Raw genomic sequence first — 24903 nt, forward strand, 5'->3', positions numbered from 1 at the left:
ATTGAGTGTCATTGATGTAGTTCATTATTCCAGTTTGTTGAAGTATATGAAGTGACATGGAATCATAAATCACTTTTTTGGACTGTCATGAAAATGCACACCCTTATGATGAATTGTTTCTCATGCCCTTGATCTGTAGATCAGAAATCTGGTTAATTGAACAGACTACTTGTTGAAATGAGCCATGTTACCCCCTACTTCCAGGAATACTAAATAATGATGCTGGAAAAATCTTTCTTTCTTAAAATAATGTATCAAAAGATATGATCTTCTAGAACTAGTTGTGAGTCTGATCATGTTACCTAGGGAAAAGCAGTGTGAGTTCCAGGGTCTAATTCTGCATTGGTGACTAGAGTCAAATCTCTGTGCATTGGACTTGCTCTTGTACTCCAGTCAGGCCCATCAGCTTTTTACTGAATTTAGAGCAGTGCTTCTGCCTTGCTTTATGTTCATTGCTTTTGAGACAACTGTAGCAACTTAGTTCAGATTTTATTCCAGACGCTGGGGTGATAGATTGTAATTTTACAACCATGCCTGATTTTTCCCAGAGCTGGAATAGCACATGGAATTTCAGTCTACGTCAGTCAACAGGCTACACCAAATTCTGGACCTTAGTGTTTAGACAGGAGTCAGTGCCATTTTATTTCACTTCCCATCCGAGGCCTTCTCTGAAGCACAGTGGCTAGTTTAGAACTCTTAGGGATGACTTCTAATTTCAGTGTGTCAGGTTTTACAGGCCTTTTCCCTTGTACTCACCTGGGAGCTGCATCGCCTATCTGAAGGGTCAAAAGATAGTGCATGTGCGGCTCAACATTCATGAGCATGTACTCTCAGGTGACCTACCTCTAGGGTAGCTGAGGCTTTGGCTGGTAATTGGGTGGTTCTCCCTCTTAGTTTCGTAGACAGGACTCTGGGTCACTGGGTGGCTGTCTTTGAACAAAGAAGCAAGTGCAGTCTAAAGGTGCTGTCTGTTGCGCTGTGTCCCTGTCTCAGTTCTTGTGGAAAGGAGAGAGTGTGTTGTCTTCCTTTTGAAAGAAGAGATAACTAAGGCTGCAGAGCAAACAATGCTATAACAGAAAAACCTTTCTTTAATTTGTGAAAAGGGAGTCTTAATGTCTTACATGCTGAGTTCTGCTGTAATCAGTCAGATATATTTATTGATACATTTGAGGCAGATTTGGGTAAAAAGACCTATTTCATGAGCTTTTGTCTCAATTGTCTCTTATTTTCATGTATGCTGGCAAGTATACTTTTATATCTTACTGTGTGTTTAAGTGTGAGTTTCCAGGATGATGTTTATTACACAGTAAAAAGTTTTAGAAGCAAGATGTGATTTGGTAGGACCTTTACCAAAGTGGGATTATGGCAAGACTAAGGAGCTCTTGGGTTTAAACAGCTGTGTGATCCCAGTTATAGGAATCAACATGGCTCATTAAATGCCAGGAGGTCAAGAGAGGCGGATACATATAGATGGAAGAAGTGCAGTAGCCACTGAGTATTTGGGCCTTATAAGGGAATCTAACAATGTCTAAATTGTGTTCTTTACAACATCTCAATGAATTAGGAATGAGTTGATTAGCTATACTTAAAGGCTATTGTTGAATGGATGAGAACCAAGCTAGACAAATGTTATCAAGTAGATTAACGTGAAAATGATGTAACTTTTTATTTTTCTGGAATCTGGTGGATTAACACTATGAAGTGGTCACCAAAAGGCTGGTGTAGTCTTAAGTTGCATTAATTACAGCTTAGTGTGCAGAACTAGTGTCCTCTGCTGCTCAGCCCACATCTGGAGTTCTCTGGCCAGTCTATGTCTGTTTGGGGCTAGGAGAGTAGAACACAGATGTGGAAAAGAGAAGCAAATAGAACAGAGAGTGGGTTTGGAATTAGGTCACAGGAAGGAGAGCAATCGAAGGAACCAGAATTAGTATGTCATTCTGAAGAGGTTCTGGACTTGTTCTGAATCCACACTCACATCAGATGTCTTTGTCCCCAGGACCCATGTGCAGATGTCTGGAGACTAGTTATTGCCCCAGGGTAGGTGTGGGGCTGTGGTGCTGGCTTCTCATGCATGAAGGCCAGACACTAGCATTTAACATCGTGTAATTAATGCCATTAATGTATGTAAGGTGGTTGGGTACTGGGCAGGTGTCAGCATGCATAGAAAGGGAGGACTGCTCGCATCCTTTCACCCCTTGTCAGTGTTTTAGTCCAGAAAACTTGTGCTCTTTGCTTGAGTAATGGCCTTTCCCACCATGTTCAGTGAACTTGGTCTGTTAGCACTCAAATGTGATTGTGGTTTAACAGAAGCAGGCCAAATGGCGATTGTTGGGTGTGTGTATGCATGGGTGTGGTGAAGGCCAGCTTTGTTTTTTAACATTTGCATGGATATGCTCATGTGCCAGACATGCACACCCCACAGTTGTCCAGCCCCAGATGTTGATAGTGTGAGATTGAGAAACCATTTTTCAACTTACTTTGGGTCAATAGTGACCTATGGGAAGAAAAGCGGTGTGTTTTATCTTGTGGCATAGCATGTACAAAGGAATCAGTGAAATAAAATTTCATGGGACAGTATTTGCGCTGTTTGCTTACACAGAGTGCATCAGTCCTGGTAGAAATCTTCTATTCTGCCCTATTCCATTTCATTAATGGAAACATAGGATCATTGATAGCCCATCGTTTGTATGTAGGCCCAGATAATACCACTGTGTTACAATGAGCTCAGCTAGTGAAGCTGTGTGACATGAGTTTTGCTTTCATTCAGTGCAGGACTTCCTGCTGACAAGCTTCCAAGAAGGAGCACAGCAGCCTGTTTGGTGATATATCCATTGCTGGGGTATCTGCAGGAGTTCTGAACTGAGGTCTGTGGAGAGATTCATAGGGTCTCAGAACTTGGATGAGAAAAGAACTACATGTTTATTTTCAATAGATTTTTTTTTATTAACTTCTAAGTGAAATTTAGTGTTTTCTTCACTGATGAGTTTATTACTCATGTTTTCCTTAAAATAATAGTTGTATGAAATTTTTCCAGATCTTTGATATGAAGATGAAGTACTACTTATTCCTTAATAGGTTTTAAAATAGTTGAATAATTGTGTTTTCATGTAATCTTTTGTATTTTATTCATTTAAAATCCTTATTTTAAGAACATATTCATAGGTTTCATCAGACTTCCTAAGGGCACATGGAAAAATCAGTAATGCCTCATGGATTTGGTTCTGGAGCTATAACTGTACATTTCTCTGTGTGTATACATGCTGTATTTAAAGATTATGATTGAAGATATAGTAACTGCTCTTGTATCATGTGGGCTTGATGTCTCCTTTAATATATGTAGATGTTTATGTGGTTCATTATTCAAAAATCAGAAAGCCAAAGAGCACCATGGGGACCTCCATTCTTTGAGCCCTCTGTGATGCTCCCAAGAGCCTGGGTCGAGATTCCATGAAATCTGACTTGCTATAAAAGTTGACAGTCATGTCTTATGGAGTTTTGGCAGCTACGAGCAGACGAGCAGATAGCTGTTGGGTAGATAGTATTGGCATTTATAACTGAGGTGTTTAAACAAATGTTTGCTCCTTGGTTTTCACAGTGGGCTGTTTTCCGAGGGTTTAAAAAAATGTTTAAGTGTTTGGGGTGGGTGTCAGTGAGCATGCCTGCATAGAAAGGGAGGTCTGCTGACATCCTCTCATGCCTTGTCAGTGTTTGAGTCCAGAAAACTTCTGCTCTTTACTTGAGCAATGGCCTTTCCCTCCGTATTTAGTGAACATGGTCTTTCAGACTTGGTGAACCAGCATCGAAGCGTTGGGAGCATGGTGGTTGGTTCACAGTGGTTGCCAAGGTGTGTGCTGCTATGTACCAGAGCTTATGCTTGTGGTTTTAGACAGCAAAGTGTTAATACAGACATTTTTATTATAAAGACCAAGTGCATGTGTGCGGGTGCTGAGTGAACCTTTTCTTCTGTGGGTCTCAGGGCCAGAGTGTGCACACTTGCTTAGCTGCTCTAAAGTGGCTGCAGACTAGGGCACCCTGACCAAGGTAATGGACAGCATCCTCTGAAAGCCACACTCTTACTGTTCCCATTTTACAGAAGAGGCAACTGAGGCTCAGAGAAATTAAACTGAATTGTGGTAAAACTGGGGTTTGAGTTCAAGCGTAATTCTTAACCTATGTCCTGTAGTTATCTGAAGAGAGAGTTCAATATAAAGCACATTTGTTGAATTTTTGTAGAAAGTGCTTTTGTATTGGGGAAGTCAGACAATTACAAGGTCATATAATTAATGCCCTTGAAGAGTATGGGGTTGGTGGGTGCTCCTTCCCCTGGGAGTGGGGCATGGAAAGTCGCTGGCAAGGAGACCCTGGGGAGAAGAACCTTGGTGTCTGAAGCCTCTTTTTTTTTCTTAGCCTTTCAGGAGTATTGCTTGTCTTCCAAAAGTTTTAGGTTATGAAACAAAAATCATCTTAAAGAGTATTCGCAAAATGCTGACATTTGAAGTGTTCATATAACCTTCCCCCAACCCCCATTCAAATGCTTCCTCCACCCTCTACAGGAAACTGGTAACACTCAGGTCATCATGGTTTAGCAGAAGTAGGAGGAACAGCCACTGCTGTCCACTTCACTGTCCTGTGTACTAGCAGTGTGTGTGCAAGGATGTGCTTGAGGGCACAGCTGTGTTTTTAATATGTGCACATACAGCAGTCCCCCACTGTGTGCAATTTTGCTTTCCAAAGTCTCAGTTACCCATGGTCACCCATGGTCCAAAAATATTAAATGGAAAATTTCAGAAATAAGTATTTATAAGTTATAAATAATTTAAATTAGTTTAAATTAGTTAATTCAATTAATAATCTTGTCACCATATTCTGCTTTAGTATTTGTCATCATTATCAATCTGCTGTGCCTATTTACAGATTAAACTTGTTCATAGGTATGTATACAACGTATGTAGCATAGACTGGGTTCAGTACACTCTTGTTTCAGGTATCTACTGGGGGCTTGGAACGTGTGCCCTACATCTGAGTGGCTATGTATTTTGGAGGCACCAGCTCTAGAAGTAGATAGTGTTCTGGAAAGTGGTTGGTTCTGCCACCCCTTGTTTCCTCACAGGGAACTGGAATGGGGATGTTGGTGTTTGAAGTTAGAATGCTTTTGTTACAGGCTAGAGAGGGATGTGAATTTCAATATGGGCTGAACACAGGCAAGAGAAATGAATTGTGCATGGTTGGTCCATTTGTCGTGGAACTAATGGTTCTGGTTAGCTTTATCCAGAGAAGGTTTAGGTTTCCCACTGAGCCTCTACTGGTTTGGAAAATAATACCAATTGATCATCAATCTCATGAGTTGGTGAGGCGTTGGTAAGGCATTTATATTGGCTCTTTAGTGATTCTACAATGTAGCATTTTTGTGCTCTTTCTGATAAAATAATTTTGTTTGTAGTTGTAATGAAATTGATCCTAAATAGAGTTTCTGTTTCTGGTGATATCACTTCTGAGGGAGAAGTCTATATAAAGGTAAATATATACTAGAGATGCATGTCCTGTTAGGAGGAATTACCTGTAAGAAGAAGGCATTGGTGATTGCTGGCTTGCTTTTCCTTCCCTTCAAATTAAATTACCTAGATTAGCATTGTACGCTGACTGTACTGATGGATTGATTATGGGGAGTTATTATCTGTTCTAAAAAAATTTCTTTCAAAAAAAAAAAAATGGGCTGGGAATGTGGCTCAAGCGGTAGTGCGCTCGCCTGGCATGTGTGCGGCCCGGGTTCGATCCTCAGCACCACATACAAACAAAGATGTTGTGTCTGCTGAAAACTAAAAACTAAATAATAAAAATAAATAAAGAAAGAATTTTCTTTCAAAAATACTGTGCGCAAGCAGTTTCTTCCTTTCAGCCTGGAGAACCTGTCACATGGCAATGTTTATATCCTTTGTCCTTGGTGGTTTGTACAGCTGACAGTGTTGTGGGAGGGAGATGTGCTTTTTCTCCCGAAGGCAGCCTTTGTTTTTAAAAATCATAGCTGGCTTGGCTGCAGCATTATTAGGATGGTAGCTCTGTCCTGAAGCCTTTATGGCTGTTTATTACAAATTTAAAATTTTGCTTTCCAGGGTTCTTAGCAGTTGGAATGGATACCTCAGCTGGAAGAGTTGGGTCTGCTTTCGGGGTTCTGACTGAAATTTGCTGTACAGTTACCTGCAGAGCATTGCCTTGTGCCTTGAGGAAAGACCTAGCATAAAGAATAAAGTGGGTTCCTTGCCTCAGAACAGCCATGCTCCCCTGGGAGAGGCTGCAGAGCAAGACCTGAGACCACTAGGCACTTACTTCTGTGTCAAACAGCATGTTTGTTGCTATACGTGTTTTGTTTAATGCTCAAAACAAGCTTATTTTCCTTTTAGAATTGAGGAAATTTAAGTTCTCAGCATTGTTAAGTAACTCAGTTAAAGATGCAGCCTGACATGCTGACATGTATCCACTGCTCTCTCCCAGGTGGTTGACATGTGGGCCAGTAGTGCTGAGGCAGAGCCAGCCTGGCCTCTGCCCCGCTTGAGCATGCCTCCCTTCATTGCATGCCACTTCAGTCCAGGAAGGCAATGGGTGCAGGTTGCTGACCTCTGGGCCATTTGTTTCCTACTCTCCTTAAAGAAAAATAGTCAGCACCCCTCCCTGTGGATGCAGAGATCCATGTTGAGTCCTACTCTGATGGCTCGGGCTGGCACATCCCAGTCCTGCTCCTAGCAGGCTGGGTGACTTAGCCCCTCTGTGCCATCTCTTCTGTTTCTCCTCATTTGGTGGTGGTGGTGATCACACCCAACTCTTTATTTTGGGGAATTAAGTATGAAACTCTTAGTACCTGACATGTAGTAAACCCTTTTTGTATGATAATAATAATAATAATAATAATAATAATAATAATATGTTAGTTTTGTCCTTACACTCCAGTGTTCAGGTTCAGGAACTTGATTTTTTTCAATTTTATCAGGTTTTTTTTTCTTTTTTTAAATTTTAGTTGTAGGGGGAAACAATATCTTTATTTTATTTATTTATTTTATGTGGTGCTGAGGATCGAACCCAGTGCCTCACACATGCAAGGCAAGTGCTCAACCACTAAGCTACAACCCCAGCCCCATTTATCAGGTTTGATAAGATTCTATGCACTTACATTAGCCAAACTTAGGAATGGCCAAATAATTGAACAGAATGTTAACCTATTAATTTATTAAGGGAATAGTCTGGTCATAGGTATACTTAATGTTTTAGTCAGCTTTTTCATTGTGTGGTCCAAGATCTGATAAGAACAGTGTGTAGAGGGGGCTGGGATTGTGGCTCAGCAGTAGAGCGCTCGCCTAGCACGGGCGGGAGCCGGGTTCGATTCTCAGCACCACATAAAAATAAAGGCATTGTGTTGTGTCCATCTACAAAAAAAAAAAAAAAAAAATTCTCTCTCTCTCTCTCTCTCTCTCTCTTTAAAAAAAAAAAAAAAAAAAACAGTGTAGAGAAGGAAAAGTCTATTTTGGCTCATGATTTCAGAAGTTCAGTCCCTGGTCATATAACACAGTCATTTCTTACATTGTCACACATGAGTTTCTGGGGAACACCTCATATCTAAACTTTAACAGCTGCTTCTATGTGATGTCAAACTTATTAACACTCCTGGAATACAAATTTGAAATCAAATCGAAGGTAGTTTTCATTGTATACTTGACTCAAGTTGTAAGGCCTGGAGCGTGGTCTCATCAGACCCCTCAGGTTAGTGCTTGTGCTTCTCTATACAAGTGCTGTGGGCGGGGGCACTTGCTCTGCCCCTCTGACTGGCTGTGTTTCCCCTTTCCTCCTAGCATTATAGGCAAGGTTGGAAACTGAAGCATTAGGGAGGAGGTTTATATCTGCTGTTTCCTTTTCACTGTAAAGGGTAGTGATCTGTCTGTAAGGAATTATGAGAAGTTAGGTGGACTTCTCCACCTTCCTGTATTTGTCATTATCCATTCACTCTCTATCCTGCTAATGCCGATGGAGGGTCTCCCCACCCCACTGCTGGTGATGTCGCTTTTCTGATTCTTCAGCGTCTCCTAGCCTGGGATCCCTTGTTGACTGCTCTCAGGAAGGTTGGTACCTTCATGTTCTTTGGGGTTGTGCTGCAGATAATGTGAAGGCTCTGCTTACAGGATGGCCGAGTGTCATGGGGCTGGTGGACCCTTTTGGTGTCACTTCTGTCAAGAGGAACGTGCTTCTGCCAGCTCACCTTTGAGACTTTGGGGTGGTGGCAGTAGCAGTCTCACATTCTTGGGATGAGAATACAGCTTCCATAGGAAAGCTTATATCTATATAACTAAACATTATAGTAATTTTGGAGCTGGTGAAGGAGAGTGGACTCTGAAATGGAAGGTTCTTGAATGGAAGGAAAGCTGAACAGGGTGCGTGAGAGTGTCTGGCAAGGGCCTGGTGTAGCTTGGTGTTGACCAGCTCAGGCCCACAGGTTGCAATTGAGCCTCCTCTTACGTGCTGTCACTTGGAGGTTCCAGGGTTGCCAGAGCAACATGAGACTTTGAAAGGCCTATCAGTTGAGTTTGCTTTGTTACTCTATCCATACCAAAGAGGTGGTTGCTAATAATCTCTGAGAAACCAGAGCAGGACTACTACTCTGCAGCTTCTACCTAGCTAAGTGAGGAAGCTTTCTCAAGTCCACCCCACAATGGGGACCCTGCCTCCCCCAAACCCCCTGGCACCTGGGGAATGGGGTGGGCATGATGGAGCAGGTCTAGGGTGAACAGGCCCAGAGAAGATTTGAGCTGCAAGTGTGCTTTACTGTCTTGCTTCCTGATTTTATTTTCATGTTGTTTATACAATTGTAAACCCCTCTCCAGTATCCCCTATTTCTCTTTAAATAAGTACTTCTTAGTTTATAAATAACCGTGAAGAAAAGACCAGTGGACTGGTGAGAAATAGAGGCTCAGATGGGCCTGGCTCTGGGCCCCAAGTCAGATTGACTTCTGAGAGAAGGGGAAGCTTCCATGGAGTGTGCAGCCAAGGGTGGATGTGATTCCACTTAGCAGGGTTGGGATGGGGGTTCGGGGGGAGTGTTTAAAACAAATTCTTGGTTAGATTCTGGTTGGTTCTTGAGAAAGTACTAACCAGAGTGAGAGGTGAGAGGGGTCAAGGGTGAGCCTAGTCCCTCCTCCTGCTGGCCACCGTGGGAGTGGCCTGGCCTTGGAAATGCTCCTGGGAACCCCTTCAGGAATTGTGCTTCTGCGCTCAAGGGAGAAGCCAAAGAGGGTGTCTCCTGTGCAGGCCTCAGCCATACAGCAGGATTGTGCAGGGACTCCCTGGGCTGGGTTTGCTGTGGCTTTTCTCTACAAGTGAGACTTTGAGACAAGGATCAAGGGCATTGTTTGTCTAGGGTGAGTAGTTCATGCTGGGAATTTGTTACACTCGTACTCCATGAAAAGTTGAGAATTCCATTCATCCACAGTGGTAGCCATACTGTGGCTGACATATCCCCCTTACTTTCAGAAGAGAATGGCTCAGAAGCTCAGAGCTGGGCTCAGAGCACAGGGGCAGCACAGGCTGGGCTTCAGAGTGCAGTGGCTCTGGGTTGTAGTTCTGGGTCTGTCTCACACCTTTCTTCTCAAGCAGAGACTCAAAGAGTTGGTGATTGAAGCAAACTCCCCAGCTCTTTGGTGGTGGAGAAGTAGACAGTGTACGCCACATGTGCCCACGTTGGGAAGGACCAGTGAAGCTGGCTGTCAACTTTAGTTTCCTCATAGCCATTGTTTTCCATCTGGACAGTGAGGCAGTGAGAACCTTAAACAGCTTGTCCAGAGTCACTTAAACTCGAAGATTAAAATCTCATATTAATTTGTGCCTCAGGTGTTTATGTAAAGAAACATTTTTAGAAAGTGATGACTAATCTTTTTTACTTATTATGCATAATTATCAAAAGTGAATCTCTTCAAAGTGTTATTTTTTTCAAAATGTTTTTTTTTTTTTTTTTTAGGATCTGGAGTTCCATGGAGTGATGAGATTTTATTTTCAAGATAAAGCTGCTGGAAACTTTGCCACAAAATGCATCCGCGTTTCTAGCACTGCTACCACCCAAGATGTGATTGAAACTCTGGCAGAGAAATTCCGCCCCGACATGCGCATGCTGTCGTCTCCCAAGTATTCACTGTATGAAGTGCACGTCAGCGGAGGTTGGTGTTTGCAGAGCATTTGCTAGGAGGTATCCCTGACCTGGAGTGCACAGCTTGCACTGTGCATTTCAATCACCATAGCCCTCTGCCTCCTTTTTGCATGGGTGGGGAGTGATGGGTGGGTTGGCAACAGTTCTTATGCCTGGGAAGTTCCCAGTGCCTATGCTCACTGGAAGTAGAATGAACATTTCAGTTTCATGAAGTGCTTGCTTCTGTGAAGGAAGGGGCATGACAGTTGACGGCTCATGCTGTGCAGCATGTCTTGTGTTGCCTGCATGGTGGTGGGGTGCTTCGTGCCTTTGGAGGGTGTGCCTGGTATACAGTTGTGCTTCTGTAACTAGCTGTGGCCAGTCAGATGTTTGTGGTGTAAGTTGTGGGTCTTGCTGTCATGTTTCTGCCTGGTGAGCAACATGCTTTCCTTGTTCTCCAGGCTGTGTTGTGTATCTCAAGGAAAGTCCCCTGACGTAGCTGTCATTCCTCCTTGACTGAACGTTGGAAATTATGTTACATTCTGTAAGATTATGTACAGCTTTACTATACCAAATGACAACTCCAGTTGGATTGATTAGAAATGTAGAAATTTATACAATTTTTATAGGTGTTGTATGAACTGTGGAAAAAGTACAGGATACAGTTAGTTCAGCAAGTTAAAGGCTATGTTTGACACAACCCCGTTGTAAATTTTAACCACAAATATTTTCTGAACATAATCCATTTTTTTCAGATATACAGATTTCTTTGTGCATTTGAATTTGGACTGAGATGTTTGTCATGGCGGATTTCCAGATGTAGGGTACCCTTTGCCCAGTGGTATAGGAGGTGGGCCATGTTCATTACTTTTTAAGGATTTGAGCATATTCCCTGTATAAATAATACCCAAAGTAAACTTGGCAATAGAGAATGTTTGCAATTTTGGGTATTTTTTCTGAGTTTGAGTTCTTCTTTTATCTTAGAACCTTTGTTACAAAGAAAAGAAGATATCTGTCTTAAATGCTTTTTCCATCCTTGCTGTCTGGTTATTTGGTCCTACCAAAGTCTCTGGAGTAATACGATGAAAGACTGGTATTTGATATCTAAAAGTTGAATGGTTTCAACTTTTTTCCTTTAAACTTTCTATGATGTTTTTAATTAAAAAGTAAAATAGGTATTTTTTGTTTTCGCTTTTGTTTTTTTGGTATGGGGTAAACAAAATAAAGGAATTTCAAGGCAAAGGAAGCGCTTTCCCTAGCCCTTTGGTGTCCTTGCCTGCTCTATGTATTGCACCGGACCTCAGACCTGGGAATCCAAGCACACATGTTTTCAGGGTTCCCTGAGTCCTTAGTATCTCAGTGATTTTTTTTAATGACCCCACTAGGCCAAAGGAAATACACAGTAGTCCAGTTTACTAAATAGGTAGACTCTGACAATTGGTGCATACTTAGTTAATAATCTGGTAGATGGTTGAAAAAAATAGCACACATAAAATGGGAAGCACACTAAGCTTTTCATCTCATTCTTATCACAACTGCTGCTATTGATGGGGGGTGTCTCCTGGGTCTGCCAAACCTGTCACACTCTGGCTCTCACTTCCTGTGCATGTGGGTTTTCAGACAGTACTCACTTATTTCAGCATCCACAGTGCTGACCAAGGTGATGCTGCAGAGTCAACATAGTCCTGGAGTCAGGGTTCTCTTGGTGCCTGGCAGGTGTACTTGGGTCCTTCAAACCTTTCAGTGCTCCCCAGTAGCCTGTTGTCACAGGGCAACTCATCATGTCTACCTGCCAGCCCTTGTGGGATAACTCTGGGGTCAGACCCTTATGTCACCCACCAGGGAAACTCCACTTCTATTCTCTTTCTGTATAAGATTCCTCATAGGAATTTAAGTGGAAACATAAAAGATTATGCAAATAAAAAAATCATGAAAAACTAAGGCAGAAGGACTTTTTAGTGACTAAAGTGCAGAGGGGCCCAGAGCACCTTAAGTTTACATTTAGTGATTTCTCACCATGCTTTAAGAACAGCCCACCTTTATTTTGTTTTACTTTCATGATTTAGTTTTAATGTTAGTTATGACATCATGAGGAATTTCAAACTAGTATAAATTTTGTAACCAGAACAGTTTGATAATTCTTGCTTATGCAAGAATTCAAATTTGATTCTTTTTTGATACCAGGAATTGAACCCAGAGGTACTTACCACTGAGTCACAACCTGTTTAATTTTTACCCAACCTGTTTAATTTTTTAAATTTTGACACAGGGCCTCACTAAGTTGCTGAGGCTGTGTTTGAACATGTGATCCTCCTGCTTCAGTTTCCCAAGCTGCTGGGATTACAGGTGTGTGCCACCACACCTGACCAAATTTATTGATTTTTATCACTAGTTTATTAAGCTGATTTTCAGTTGATTAATTCATAACCTATTATTCCTGCATTCTGATACGTTGCTTTACTATTTGTATATAGTGCTTACTAAGAACCTCTGGAAGTCTAGCTCTTTCTGGCATGCTTGCCTCCTTTGTCACAGTGAGCCTGTGGCTGGCCTCATGGTGGCGGGTCTTGATATGGTCATCTGGGTCCTCTGTGCAGCCTTGGTGAGAGCACCATCATGTCGTCATCCATCATTGTGGTGCCATCCCTTGCTGGGGATGTTAGTGCTTTTGTAGAATCTTAATTTGCCATGGCATTGGCAGTATTGATCAGATGACAGTTCTCACCTGGTGTGGGGCTGTGCTCATGCCGGTGTCCAGAGTTCTGCCACACTGCCTGCCTGTCTTTCTGACCTTCTCTGGAGCATCTTACACCTTTCCTTCCCTTCAAGTCCTGGCTGGGTCTATGCTCTAGCGGGGCTCTTCATTGGAGAACCCTAGTCCAGGGTGGCTCCGAAGTGCCTCTCCTGGTGTGTTCACTGATGTGTTATCACCTACACCAGAGCCTGTTACCCAGAGATGCATAATGCCTATAGCGAGCCCCTTAAAATAACTCCACTTCAATCTGAAAACATTGTACAGTGAACAGTGCCAAAAGAATTTTTTGTGTGTGTGTGTGTGGTATTGGGGATTGAACCCAGGGCCTTGTGCATGCAAGGCAAGCACTCTACCAACTGAGCTATATCCCCAGCCCTGCAAAAGCATTTTGATAGAGACCTTGTTTGAGAAATGAGGTCAATCTCAAATTTAACAGTGTTTTAGTGTCACGTACACAAAACAATCTTTAGTCCTGGCTCTGCTTCTTTACTTTCTGTGCCGTTGTGGAGCCTGGTTATGAGGAGCAGCCTTGGCCCATCATGGAACCAGCACGCCTCACTGCTCTTGCAGCCTTCAGGAGCTAGACCTTTCTCCTGTCACCGCCCTTTCCAGCTATCTCTTTAATTAAAGAGATATTTGCTGACTGACTAGCACCATGTAATCTCACTCTGTGCAGAATTTGCACCTACCCGACAGTGGCTGAGTGTGTGCACTGCCTGTGCTCCTGGTGATGATGTGCTGGCCAGCCCGCTATGCAGTGGCAAAGCTGGACACGGGAGGATGCCCATAGGAGAGGGAATCTGTCCCCTGCCTTACCAGATACTTTGGTTTTATGATGAGTTTCCTTTATTCAAGCCTGGGTGTACTGGGTCCTCCTGTTCACAAGGGTTGTAAAGCATTGTGCAGGGAGGAAGCTTTGTACAGGTGCTTCTGCAGCAGGAATTCCTGGAAGAGTTCAGTTCTACCAAATGTATGCCAGGGCAGACTTCACAAGAAAGAAAAAATGGGCAGGTTATTAAAAAACTATTTAAATTTGTAGCAATGGCTATAACAAAGTAACAGGAAAAGCATGGTGAATGGGTTTCTCCAGGGATGAGGACACCTGGGAATGTGCTCTTAGAGTTAGGTGGACTGGCCCTGATCCTTAGTCTTTTCCCTGCTGAGTGATGCTGTGCCTGCTCCATCCTTCAGGGCCTTCTCCCTGGAGCCTGCACCCCACCATAGGCTTCTGGATTTTGGAAATGTCAGGCTCTGTGGAGCACTTGGGAATTGCTCCCTGGGGGACTCAGTGCACCAGTCATGCACTTCACTGGAACACAGAGAAAGGCATGGCAGCTTTCTGGTGAAGGCGAGCTGAGGGTCGAGATTGGCAAGCTTCAGAGATGTATATGCAGGTAGGAAGAGCAGAAGGTCACTGCAGTCACTTCTACCCTGATTGTGTGCTATTGCTGTTGCTTGTAGGATGTAACATTAAGGTGGTAAGCCTGTGGAACTTCTGCATTGTATTAACATCATTTTTTTATTTTCTAGTTGCATAAGAGATGATTTGACTTCAGAAATAAGGTTACAGCGGAGTTGTGTTTACTTTATCCTAGTCCATGTATATTTCTCCTTTTTTTCCCAGTTATATCTGAACAAGGGGAATGCCCCTGTCAGTACCTGGCACTGGTCATGGTAATGGGCATACAGTATTGACAGAATACTAAGCACTGATTTGACATTCTGAACAGTGCATTTCAGTCTGTCAACAGATCCTTGGGGGAATAAAATACTTTATAAAATTAAATTATATGACTTGGCCAATTATTGTGCTGATGCCATGAAATAACTACGGCATATGTTTTTTTTTTTCCATTTCATGTTTGAAGAAGAAAGAAGATTGGACACTGATGAGAAGCCTCTAGTTGTGCAGTTGAATTGGAACAAAGATGACCGGGAAGGCAGATTTGTGCTCAAGAATGAGAACGACGCAGCCCCTGCTAAGGTGGCGCCTCCCTATCTCATGCTGACTGTGGCTGGGTGGGAGCAAATCGGATTGAATTTTTGTTACAGGAGCTCCTTCTATTTGTCTTCTCTCCCTAAATCCCTCTACTGTCCTCCTAGAAAAGGACATAAAAGCAGCCTGATGGTGTCTGCTTTACCCTTCATTTCATCTAGTAGCCCCAGATGCTGCTGCTCACTTCTTGAAAGAGGAGTAAGTTTTTGTGACTGAGTTAGTGATCAAGTTATCACCTTCCATTCTTTCCCCAAGCTGTAAAATCAGAATTGCTTTAATGAGAATCAGGAAGGAAGAGGAAGCTCTGATAATCTATTTATAGTGAACTTTCAGACGCCACTGCAAAAGGCACATGACAACCTTCCACAGTGCACGAGTGAGGTTAGGTATCGGCGAACTCTTGGTGTTCTTAGACGATGGAGGGATGATTCTGAAACTGGAGTTTGGGATGAAACTAGATTCTCCACTTACGCTGGCAGGTAGGCACTGCACAGGCTGCAGGCTCTGCAGCCAAGAAATGTGCTGCAGCTCTTAAAGGCCAGCTATGCCCTTCGGTGTTGAGGCATACCTCAGCAGCTCATCGCCAATATTTTCTTTCTGAGTTCTTGTCTTGCAGATTTGAAAAATGAAATCCACAGATGAGGGTGAGTGAGTGTAAGAACAAGATTTATTCAAGTGTGAATAGAAACACAACTCCTGCAGGGTGAAAGGGGATTCCCATATGGGAGTGTGTTAGTGTAGGGGTTTATATATCACTTGGGTCAATATTTTTGGTTCAGATTTATGCTAATCAGGGTTTGGAAAAGTACCAGCCCAGACTCACCTGCAGTCCTTTCCAGGTCTGTTCCACTTTCATTTTTCCACTGCTCATGGGGAAGTAAGAGGTTGAGGTTATTGGATTATAGAAGCTTGGTGGTTCCGAGCTGTGGTGCTGTGTGGAGCGGTCTTCTGCAATGGGCGTCTGCACTAGGCCTAGGCTGGGCCATAGCTGGGTGACATGTCAGCATGCCCTGGCTCACCTTGGCACTGGCCTGCTGTGCCTCAGGCCTGCGCCAGTCATGCTTCACTGCTTTGGAAGGGATTATTGGGTTGGCTGTGTGGCTGGCGGCCAGGGAGCCGTGTCAGTTCTAAATCTTGCCTGGCTCATCTGGAATTTCTGTACTACTGTTCTTTTTTCTGTGGAATACTAGAAATGTTGATATAATTTCAAAATACTACATAATCTTTGCTAAATCAGATAGCATCTTTCACAGGAATTCAGTATTAGCAAGCAGTAGCAAATGCAAAGTTCAGAGGACTTTGAGGGATTCTTCTGTTCAACCCCCTGTACACTGAGAGAGACTGTCATTGCTCACTCACAGTGGCAGAACACTTTCCTTCTGCGTGAGGCCAGTGTTGCTTGCTGATCCTCACACCTATGCATGGGGTCTTGGATTTCCTCGTAGCCGTGTTTAGTGATTTGACTGTACCTGAAGTGATGCACACAGGTTCGAATGGGTTTCTGTGGTCCTGCACTCACATTTCATTTCATCCTTGTGTTGTGATTTCAGCTGGTGCTGTGCATTCTGTTCACTTTGCAGTGGGCCACAAACCTTCATTGCCAGGTGCAAATTCTTCTTAGGACCAGTGCAATGTAAAAGATTCCAGAATGGAAACAGGAACATGAATGTTCTCTACTCCCCCATCTTAGAAAGTAAAAGGCAGTTTTCTCTCCAGTACTTTATCTTTTTCTTCTTTTTAAAATTCTTCACCTGTTAAGTTTCCACCTAAAAATAATGTGGCTATGTGGGACGGCCTTTTCGTAGTTGAAAAGCAGATTAAGAACAAGCAAACACATACAAGGCCTGAAAAAGCAGTCAGGCGTTTTGCAGAAAGCTGGTAAGTAGGACCCTGGTTTGTGAAAGTCACTTATTATGACTACTCTTAACATTTCTCCTGAAGTTAAAGAAAAGTACCTACTAAGCAGATGGTGATTTAGACTCCTCATTTCTATGTTTTATTAGGCTCCTTTTACTGAGGTTACTTTATGGTAACTTATTGGAGTTTTAGTCATTAAAAGTCAGATTTCATGAATCACACCCCAGTGTTCTTACTAGCTTTGAGTGTTTGTTTGCCTGCTTGCTCAATTAGTTTGAAAGTTAGGTAAATTTATATACAATTGAACACACAGACTCGAGTATGTAATTCACTTGGTTTTGAAAAATTGCCTGTGTCACTCTAGGCTCACTCACTGTATGTAATGTCCCCACACCCCAGAGTTCACCTGTTCCTGTAGCTCTGGTTTGAGATGCTGTATGTGGAGAAGAAAGCCTCCCCACAGGGAACATTATGCTATCCTGGGTAGTGGCTAACGAGTGATGATGTTACTTCTATCAGAAGGTTCAAAGTAATGGACCAGAAAAGCAGGAGAAAGAAGGTGTTATACAGAACTTCAAGAGAACTCTCTCAAAGAAAGAAAAGAAAGAAAAAAAGAAGAGAGAAAAGGAGGCCTTGAGACAGATGTCTGATAAGGAGGATGGACCTTCTCGAGGGGATGACAGGTGGGTTTGCTCTGGAAGTATTCCCATTGCTCTGCATTGCAAGCAGATGCTCTTTTTTTTAAATATTTTTAGTTGCAGATGGACCCAATACCTTTATTTTATTTTTTTCATTTTTATGTGGTGCTGAGGATCGAACCCAGTGCCTTCCATGTACTAGGCAAGTGCTCTACTACTGAACTATAGCCCAGCCCACAGATGTTCTTAATGCAACTGGCTTTGGCCTTCCCAGAGGGCTATGGGAAGGATGCAGATTGACCCACAAAGTTAGGGAGTAAACGGGTCTTACTTAAGGAAGGTCCCTGAGGTTAGAAGCCTGCCCACCCTCCTGCTCACCCCAGCATACATGACTGAGGTGCCTGTTTCCTGAGTGGAGCACTGCTGCCAGAGGCCTCATCTGGAATTGGGCGGCAGGGTTTCCTGTGTGCCTCGGGACACTGATGTCTGGTAGAAGGGGCAAGGCCAGGGAAAAGCAGGTTTTCCCTTTGAAGGTTCAGACACATCAAGTCCCCCATTCCTGCCCTGTTACTCCAGCCTATGGTGGGTGCACTTTATCTGTCCCAAGATATTTGAGCTCCTGAGCTCAGAGATGAGGGAATAAGGGAAATCTCTGTGTTTCTGCATAACAGAAAGACATGTAGGTCACATCCTAGACTTTCCTTAGGTAGACTGTAGTTCCCAGCGTGCACTCTGCCCCATCCAGTTGCTAGTTCAACCTGCCCTTGGGCAGCTTTTTGTGCCCTGGTATTGAATGTATTGTACTATGTATGTTACATGGCCAAGTAAGGAACATACACTTCAGAAAGTCAGACAGCAGATGGGCCGGAACCCATGAGGAACCCAAGAGAAGCTAATCCTGTCTGTTTTTCCGTACAAATATATATACTTAAAGTGTTTACATAGAAGATTTTTAAACAAGTACAATCACAGCTTTTTCAACTGGAACTTTTTACGTGGTATTTTTCCTGTATATATGTATTTCACAAAAACAGTTCTAAGATTGTATGGCATTCTGTCACATGGTTCTTCCATCATTTATGTACCTGATTCTTTTTTAATGTACCTGTATTTGTTTGTAGCCCACCTCCCTACCCTAGGTTTGAATAATGACCCAGTGAACATCCTTCTGGTATTACGGGCACTCACCCAATTGCTTCTGGGGAGGTACCGAGGGACAGTGGGTAGGAGCAGGTCTGCGTGTCTCCTTGGGAGATTTCCAGGACTGTGACTTGGGTATTCAGCTTGTTGGCTGACCACCCCTTCTCATTTTCTTACATGCTTACACCTCTTACCTCTTGGATCAGTGTATTACCTCTGTGTTACATGATATTCTCCACATACTAAATTTAATGTATTATTCAAAAGTTAACATCTTTCATGTGTTCATTAGCCATTTATATTTTTGTGGTGCAGTGGTCTCCTTGAGTTTGTTTTCTTCCCACTTTTTAGAATGAGTTGATATTTTCTGTGTGTCCATGAATGATGTGTCCTTTAGAGTGGAATTTGCGCCTATTTGAGATATAGCAAAACTAGTTTAATAAGCAGTTCAGGGATATAATCACTTGGGCACAGTGTAGTAGGCTGTATTTAATGTGGTTGTATGGAAGAAGAAATTTGCATAGATCAATTGGTCATTTATAAAAAAAAGAAAAGTCTTGTTTAAAACTAATGCCTTATGGTTTGCTGTGTTTGTCAGTTTAGGTTTTGAGACGATGTATAATTTGATTTAGAAAATGAGCTACTTAAAATGAGTTATATTGTTAACTTGATTAATTAAAATTTCATTTTTAATTATGAAAATTACGTATTTAGGTGTATTTATTAATAGCATATCACTTTTTCCATTTTGACTTAATATTTAGTTTTCTGCTCATCACTCTGTGTAGTTGATTCCTTTACAGAAATTGTTAGAACAATTTCCTTTTGAAAGCTTAACTTTAGGAAAGTGATGTTGGTAAATCTTTTAGGTTTTACAAAATCATGAGATTTCACTAATTTGAGATCTTGAAGATTTATTATAATTTTAAATAAGATTCTTACTTAAGTGCAATCAATCCTATAATTATTTCTCATGGTTAGAAAGTTGTGATATAATATCATTCATTTGGTTAGTTTTAGGATAACAATAGTCAGAATTTCTTTAATGTATACTCTATAGATTTTCCTTTTGTTATTGAGTATACAGCACTTAAGTTGTGTGACCTAATGATAAGGATTTTGTTGAAGATATCTGCTTAATTTGGTATATTATCGATAGAGTATATTCTCTATTTCATAGTAATTGATTAGCACATGGTGAGTATACACAACTTTTCCATGGGGTAAGAGGTAGCCCAATAGCATTTACTCTTTTGATATCATATAGTTTTGTGTTACAGTGGAAAAAGGCTTAAAGTTCTGTTACCATTTCTTTCCTCAGTGAGAATTCCCGACTGGCTGCTGAGGTATACAAGGACATGCCGGAAACCAGCTTTACTCGAACCATTTCTAATCCTGAAGTGGTTATGAAACGACGGCGGCAGCAAAAGCTGGAGAAGAGGATGCAGGAGTTCCGCAGCTCAGATGGGAGGCCCGATTCAGGTACACACCAAGTTGGTTTTCTGTCTGTGTGCGACACCAAGCAGATCTGCAGTAACAACAAGCAGATCTGTGCACTCTCTTGGGTAAAAGAATTCTCTTCCATAAAGAAATAGCCAGTTACGTATTTTCCCCCAGCATAACTTAAAAAAAAAATTTTTAGAGTATTTCAGATATATAAAAAGAAGAGAAAGAGGTAGTGAACACTCATGCACTTATAGAATTTCAGTGATCAACAACCCTTTTCTTCTTTTCTGCAATATACGTTGCTCCATTCCCAAACTATTATTTTGTATAACTCCAATACCATTATTACATATAAAAAAATTGATAGTAATTTTTTACTCTGATCGAATAACATTGTTTCCATTTTCCCAGCTGTCTCTGGTAATTCCTTTAGTTGGAGTGGGAACCAAGTGACACACATGAAAATTGATTAATGTTTATTTGAATTAGGATCCAGAAGTGACTTACACATTGATTAATATGCCTTTGAAGTTTTTTACAGTAAAATTCCCTTTCTTCCCTTACATTTTACTTCTTTGTTTTTTAGTTGGTTTGTCATTGACCTTGTAGATTCTGCTGGCTGTATCTTTTTGTGTCAGTTGCCTTGTTTTTCTTTTTGTTTTCTCTCTTTTCTTGACTGGGTGTAGATAGAGAGAGGTCCAGAACACTTACTTGATTGTCTTCTCACAAGGAGCAGTGACTTAAGGCTTTTTATCGAGCTTGTGGATGGACAGCCCTCCTGTGTTTCTGATCCACAGCAGTTGTTTTCCTTTGTGGTTCTTGAAGTGACACCTGGAGCCAGCCAGAGTCTTCCAGCAAGCTTCTTTCTGGGCCTTGGCTACTGGTGGTCTTGAGTGACTTGGTATTTGGCGGGATGTCCCTCCTGTGCATGTCCTTTCTGGGGTTTGAGATGGCTGCTTCTCTCAGGAGTCCTTGTTCCTTTAAATTGTTTTGATGTTAGAAAACCTGGGTATCTTTTACAGTAGCATTCTTTCTTCCTAACAGCATCAACATGATTGATTGTTTTTTTCTGTAAACATAGGAACAGTGTTACTGTTAACAATAGGGTTCAGAAAACATGTTGAAATTTTTTCGAAGTTGGTGTTTCTTACAAGGATGTACTGTTAAATTGCTGTGTTTTAAAATCACACAGTTCCTATCTGTATGGCCGTGTTCCCTTATTGATTTACACTTGTTTCTTACTTTTAGAAGTTTGTGTCTTCATAACTTACATTTTTTCATAGTTTCAAAGTCAGTCCTACAAACTAAGGTGCTCACGGAGAAAGAAGCATGGCAAGTGGTCCTGTGAGCAGTGTGTGGTGTTCTCTCCTCGCACCTCATCTTCCCTCTACCAGCATGTCTGGAGTTTGTTCTGTAGTTCTGAGGGAAATGGGAATAGATAATCTTGCTATTCTAATTATGCATTGGTTGTGAATATTTTTAGCTTTTTGACCTAAAACTTTTACTTCAATCTGTAATTGTATTCAGCAAAGAAGATATTTATTACAAAGTTACAAGTTAGTTATTACAAAGTTACACATTAGCTACAAAGTTCTTTTACTTGTTAAAACAACAATAGCATAACCATTTGAGTTTAAACAACAAAAAATCACTCTATTGATCCAGCCTGACCACAGAGGTTTGGTCTGGCCTCCACCTCCATGTTTCTTGTGTAATGTCACATCAGGGGCTTCAGAATTGTACCTTTGGACATTTACTCTTTACACCTGATAGTTGTAGGGTTTGCGATGTGAGGATTGGAAGAATTTCTCTGAAGCCCTTTTTAATCATAATTTTGGTCTGGAAGGGTTGCTCGGTTCCAGGCCTATCTCTCCTGCATCGAAGGTGTCATTGCTTGTCCAGTTTGAGTTTACAGCCACGGTCCGGCGCGTGAGGCTGGGTCTGTGACTGGGAGGCAGTTTCACACCTGTGTTCATTCCTGGGCTAGTATTAATGTGTTTTGTTTGTGTATCATTCTGGTCTCCACACAGGAGGTGGGCTCCATGGACTGTGTTCGGAAATGTGTGGTCACTGTCCTGCCCTAGGCCAGTGATTGCTGAGGACTCGGGGCTCTAGCACATTTCAGCGTGGGTTCCAGACGGCTCCAGCTTGCCACCCCAGCTCGGAGCTCTTGTTTCTATCCTCAGTGCACTGAAAACAAGTCCTAATTAGATACTTCACAGGAATTGTAGGACTGGTGACTTCAAACAAACAAACAAACAGACTAGGACTAGGACTAGGAGCAGGAGGGACTTCTTGATTCTTTAAATATTTTAATAAGGCATTTTTGAGATCCAGGATTTTTTTTGTTTAAATGTGTCCCGTGTTCTATCAAGAATTTGTCATGATTTATAACTACATGCAACCAAAAAAGGCAGGGAAATATAAAGAAGCAAAAATTTTAAAAAGCACAAGAGGAGCATTCAGAAATACCTCCCTGTGCCAGCTGCTGTCAGACCTGAAGGTACTGGCCAGAGGAAGGAGCCTGAGGTGTCCCTGAAATGAGCAGAGTCCTCCTTGGAGGAGCCCCAAGCACGAATTCAGATGCATGTGAGTCACAGTAAAAAGCTGGCTTGCAGTATCAATTTTTATAAGTCACTTGAGTTTTTATTTAAACCTTCTAATCCACATTAGTGGGTTAAATGTAACATGTATGTACATTTTTTAAGAAAGTAGGAAGCTTTTTGCATGTCCCTTAGCTGGTACTCCCAGATGCCCATACCTATATTCCACTGTTGTCTGGGTACTTTGATAGGAAATTTTGATGGGCATTGTCAATGAGCTACTGAAGAGTTTTAAGCTAGGGATTTGAAAAGCTTTCAATTTAGCCTCAGCTTCAGATCTAGAGAGATGATTGTGGAGGCAGCATAGAAGCTAGATTTGAGGGAATCGTGAGTAGACGCAGCAGGCCTAGGAAAGCCTGTGTTGCCCATAGGAGGCAGAGGACACAGCGCATAGAGGGATGTTGGAGGGTGGAATACTGGGCCCCGGGAAGACTGGGTTTTACTCAGCAGTGTTGGACAGAGGTTGATAGGCTGTGGAGCGAGGGAATGTTTGGGGTGGAAGATGGGTTAACGTGTGTCAGGTGAGGTGCTGGCATCATGTGGGGTATCTTTGGGCTGGTTACTCAGTGACTGAACTAGAGCCCAGCTCTTTGGTGTCCGATGGAGGTGAAGGTTATCTGTATGGGTGTGGGTGAGGCTCATTGGAGAGAAAGCGCACTGGTGATGAAAAACAACAGCAAGCAGAACAGTTAGGTAGTGTTCTAGGGGCCCAGGAAGAAAACAGAAAAAAGACCCCAGGAATTCAGAGTAGAAACAGTAGAATTCGCAAGCAGAGCTTCTCTATTAAAGGGATGGCTGGGCACAAAAGGAACATTTTTATATATGTTAGATTCCCAGGAAAACTCTTTAAGAAAGTAAATGCTGTGGGCAAAGCAGCTATTTGTAGTTTTTAAAAAATTATTATTTGTTTTTAGATATACATGACAGTAGAGTGTATTTTGACACATTATATATACATGGAGTAGAACTTATTTTAATTAGGATCCTATTCTTGTGGATGTACATGGTGTGGAGTTTTGCCGGTCATATATTCATACATGAACACAGGAAAGTTATGTCCAGTTCATTCTTTTGTCTTTCCTTTTCCATTTTCCTCCCTTCCCTTCATTCTCCTTTGTCTAATCCGATGACTTTCTATTCCCTGCCTCCCTTGTTGTATCAGAGAGAACATCCAGCCATTAGTTTTCTGCATTGGCTTATTTTACTTAGCATGATAGTCTCCAGTTCCATCCATTTACTAGCAAAAGTCATTCTTTTTTGTGTCTAAGTAATATTCTGTTTGTTTATATACCACATTTTCTTTATCTGTTCATCTCTTGAAGGGCACCTAGGTTGGTTCCATAGCTTAGCTATTGTGAATTGAGTGGCTAATAAACATTGATGTGGCTGTGTCACTGAGTATGGTGCTTTTAAGTCCTTTGGTTATATGCCGAGGAGTGGGATAACTAGGTCAAATGGTGGTTCATTTTCAAGTTTTCTGAGGAGTCTCCATATCGCTTTCCATAGTGCTTGCACCAATTTGCAGTCCCACCAGCAATGTATGAGTGAACATTTTTCCCCACATCCTTACCAACATTTATTGTTTCTTGTATTCTTGATAATTGCCATTCTGACTGGAATGACATGTGGTGAGCCATACTAATAAACCGTGGCCGCCATTAGAAGATGGCGCCGGCTTCCACTGTAGCCTGTGATAAACAACTCCTTATATGGAGAATTGGCGTGCAGTCCCTTACCACCCTATGAGAAAGGTCCACGTGGCGGCTTGGGATTGGGATGCGGGGAGCTTTATTAGACTGTGCTTGAGTGTGTGCGGGGCGGGCGCTAGAAGATGATACATGAAACAAGGCCTGAATAAACTGCTGAAAGAAGAATCCTGTGTCGTGTTTTCCCTTGCCGGCGAGGGGTCGCGACAATGACATGGAATTTGTATTTCTCTAATTGCTAGAAATGTTTAACATTTTTCCATATATTTGTTGACTATTTGTATTTCTTCCTCTATGAAGGGCTTGTTCAGAGCTTTTGCCTATTTATTGATTGTGTTATTTGTATTTTTGGTGTTAAGTTTTTGAGTTCTTTATATATCCTGGAGATTAGTGCTCTATCTGAGGTACCTGTGGTAAAGATATTCTCCCATTCTGTGGGCTCTCTCTTCTCATTCTGTATTGTTTCCTTTGCTGTGAAGAAGCTTTTTAGTTTCTACAACCCAATTTATCGATTCTTGATTTTACTTCTTGCACTTTTGGAGTCTTGTTAAGCAATTCGATTCCTAAGCCAACGTGTTGGAGAGTTGGCCCTACATTTTCTTC

General features: G+C 42.0%; 1 protein-coding gene across 21 annotated transcripts in view; it reads left to right on the plus strand.

The window, feature by feature from the left end:
- The window catches only part of Afdn (afadin, adherens junction formation factor), a 126869-nt gene that overhangs the window by 23694 nt on the left and 78272 nt on the right, over window positions 1-24903 (plus strand). For 12 of the 21 annotated variants that reach the window (XM_058580891.1, XM_058580894.1, XM_058580902.1 and 9 more), the window contains exons 2-5: window positions 9995-10190; window positions 14783-14898; window positions 17287-17450; window positions 19867-20027. In XM_058580891.1, the coding sequence (XP_058436874.1) occupies window positions 9995-10190; window positions 14783-14898; window positions 17287-17450; window positions 19867-20027 (637 nt within the window). The remainder of the gene's footprint in view (window positions 1-9994; window positions 10191-14782; window positions 14899-17286; window positions 17451-19866; window positions 20028-24903) is intronic. The other 9 variants (XM_058580892.1, XM_058580908.1, XM_058580906.1 and 6 more) reach the window with 3 other exon arrangements.

The sequence above is a fragment of the Marmota monax genome, unplaced genomic scaffold (genome assembly GCF_021218885.2).
Source record: "Marmota monax isolate L192 unplaced genomic scaffold, Marmota_monax_Labrador192_F-V1.1 WCK01_AAM20220418_F8-fsc00083, whole genome shotgun sequence".
Taxonomy (NCBI): domain Eukaryota; kingdom Metazoa; phylum Chordata; class Mammalia; order Rodentia; family Sciuridae; genus Marmota; species Marmota monax.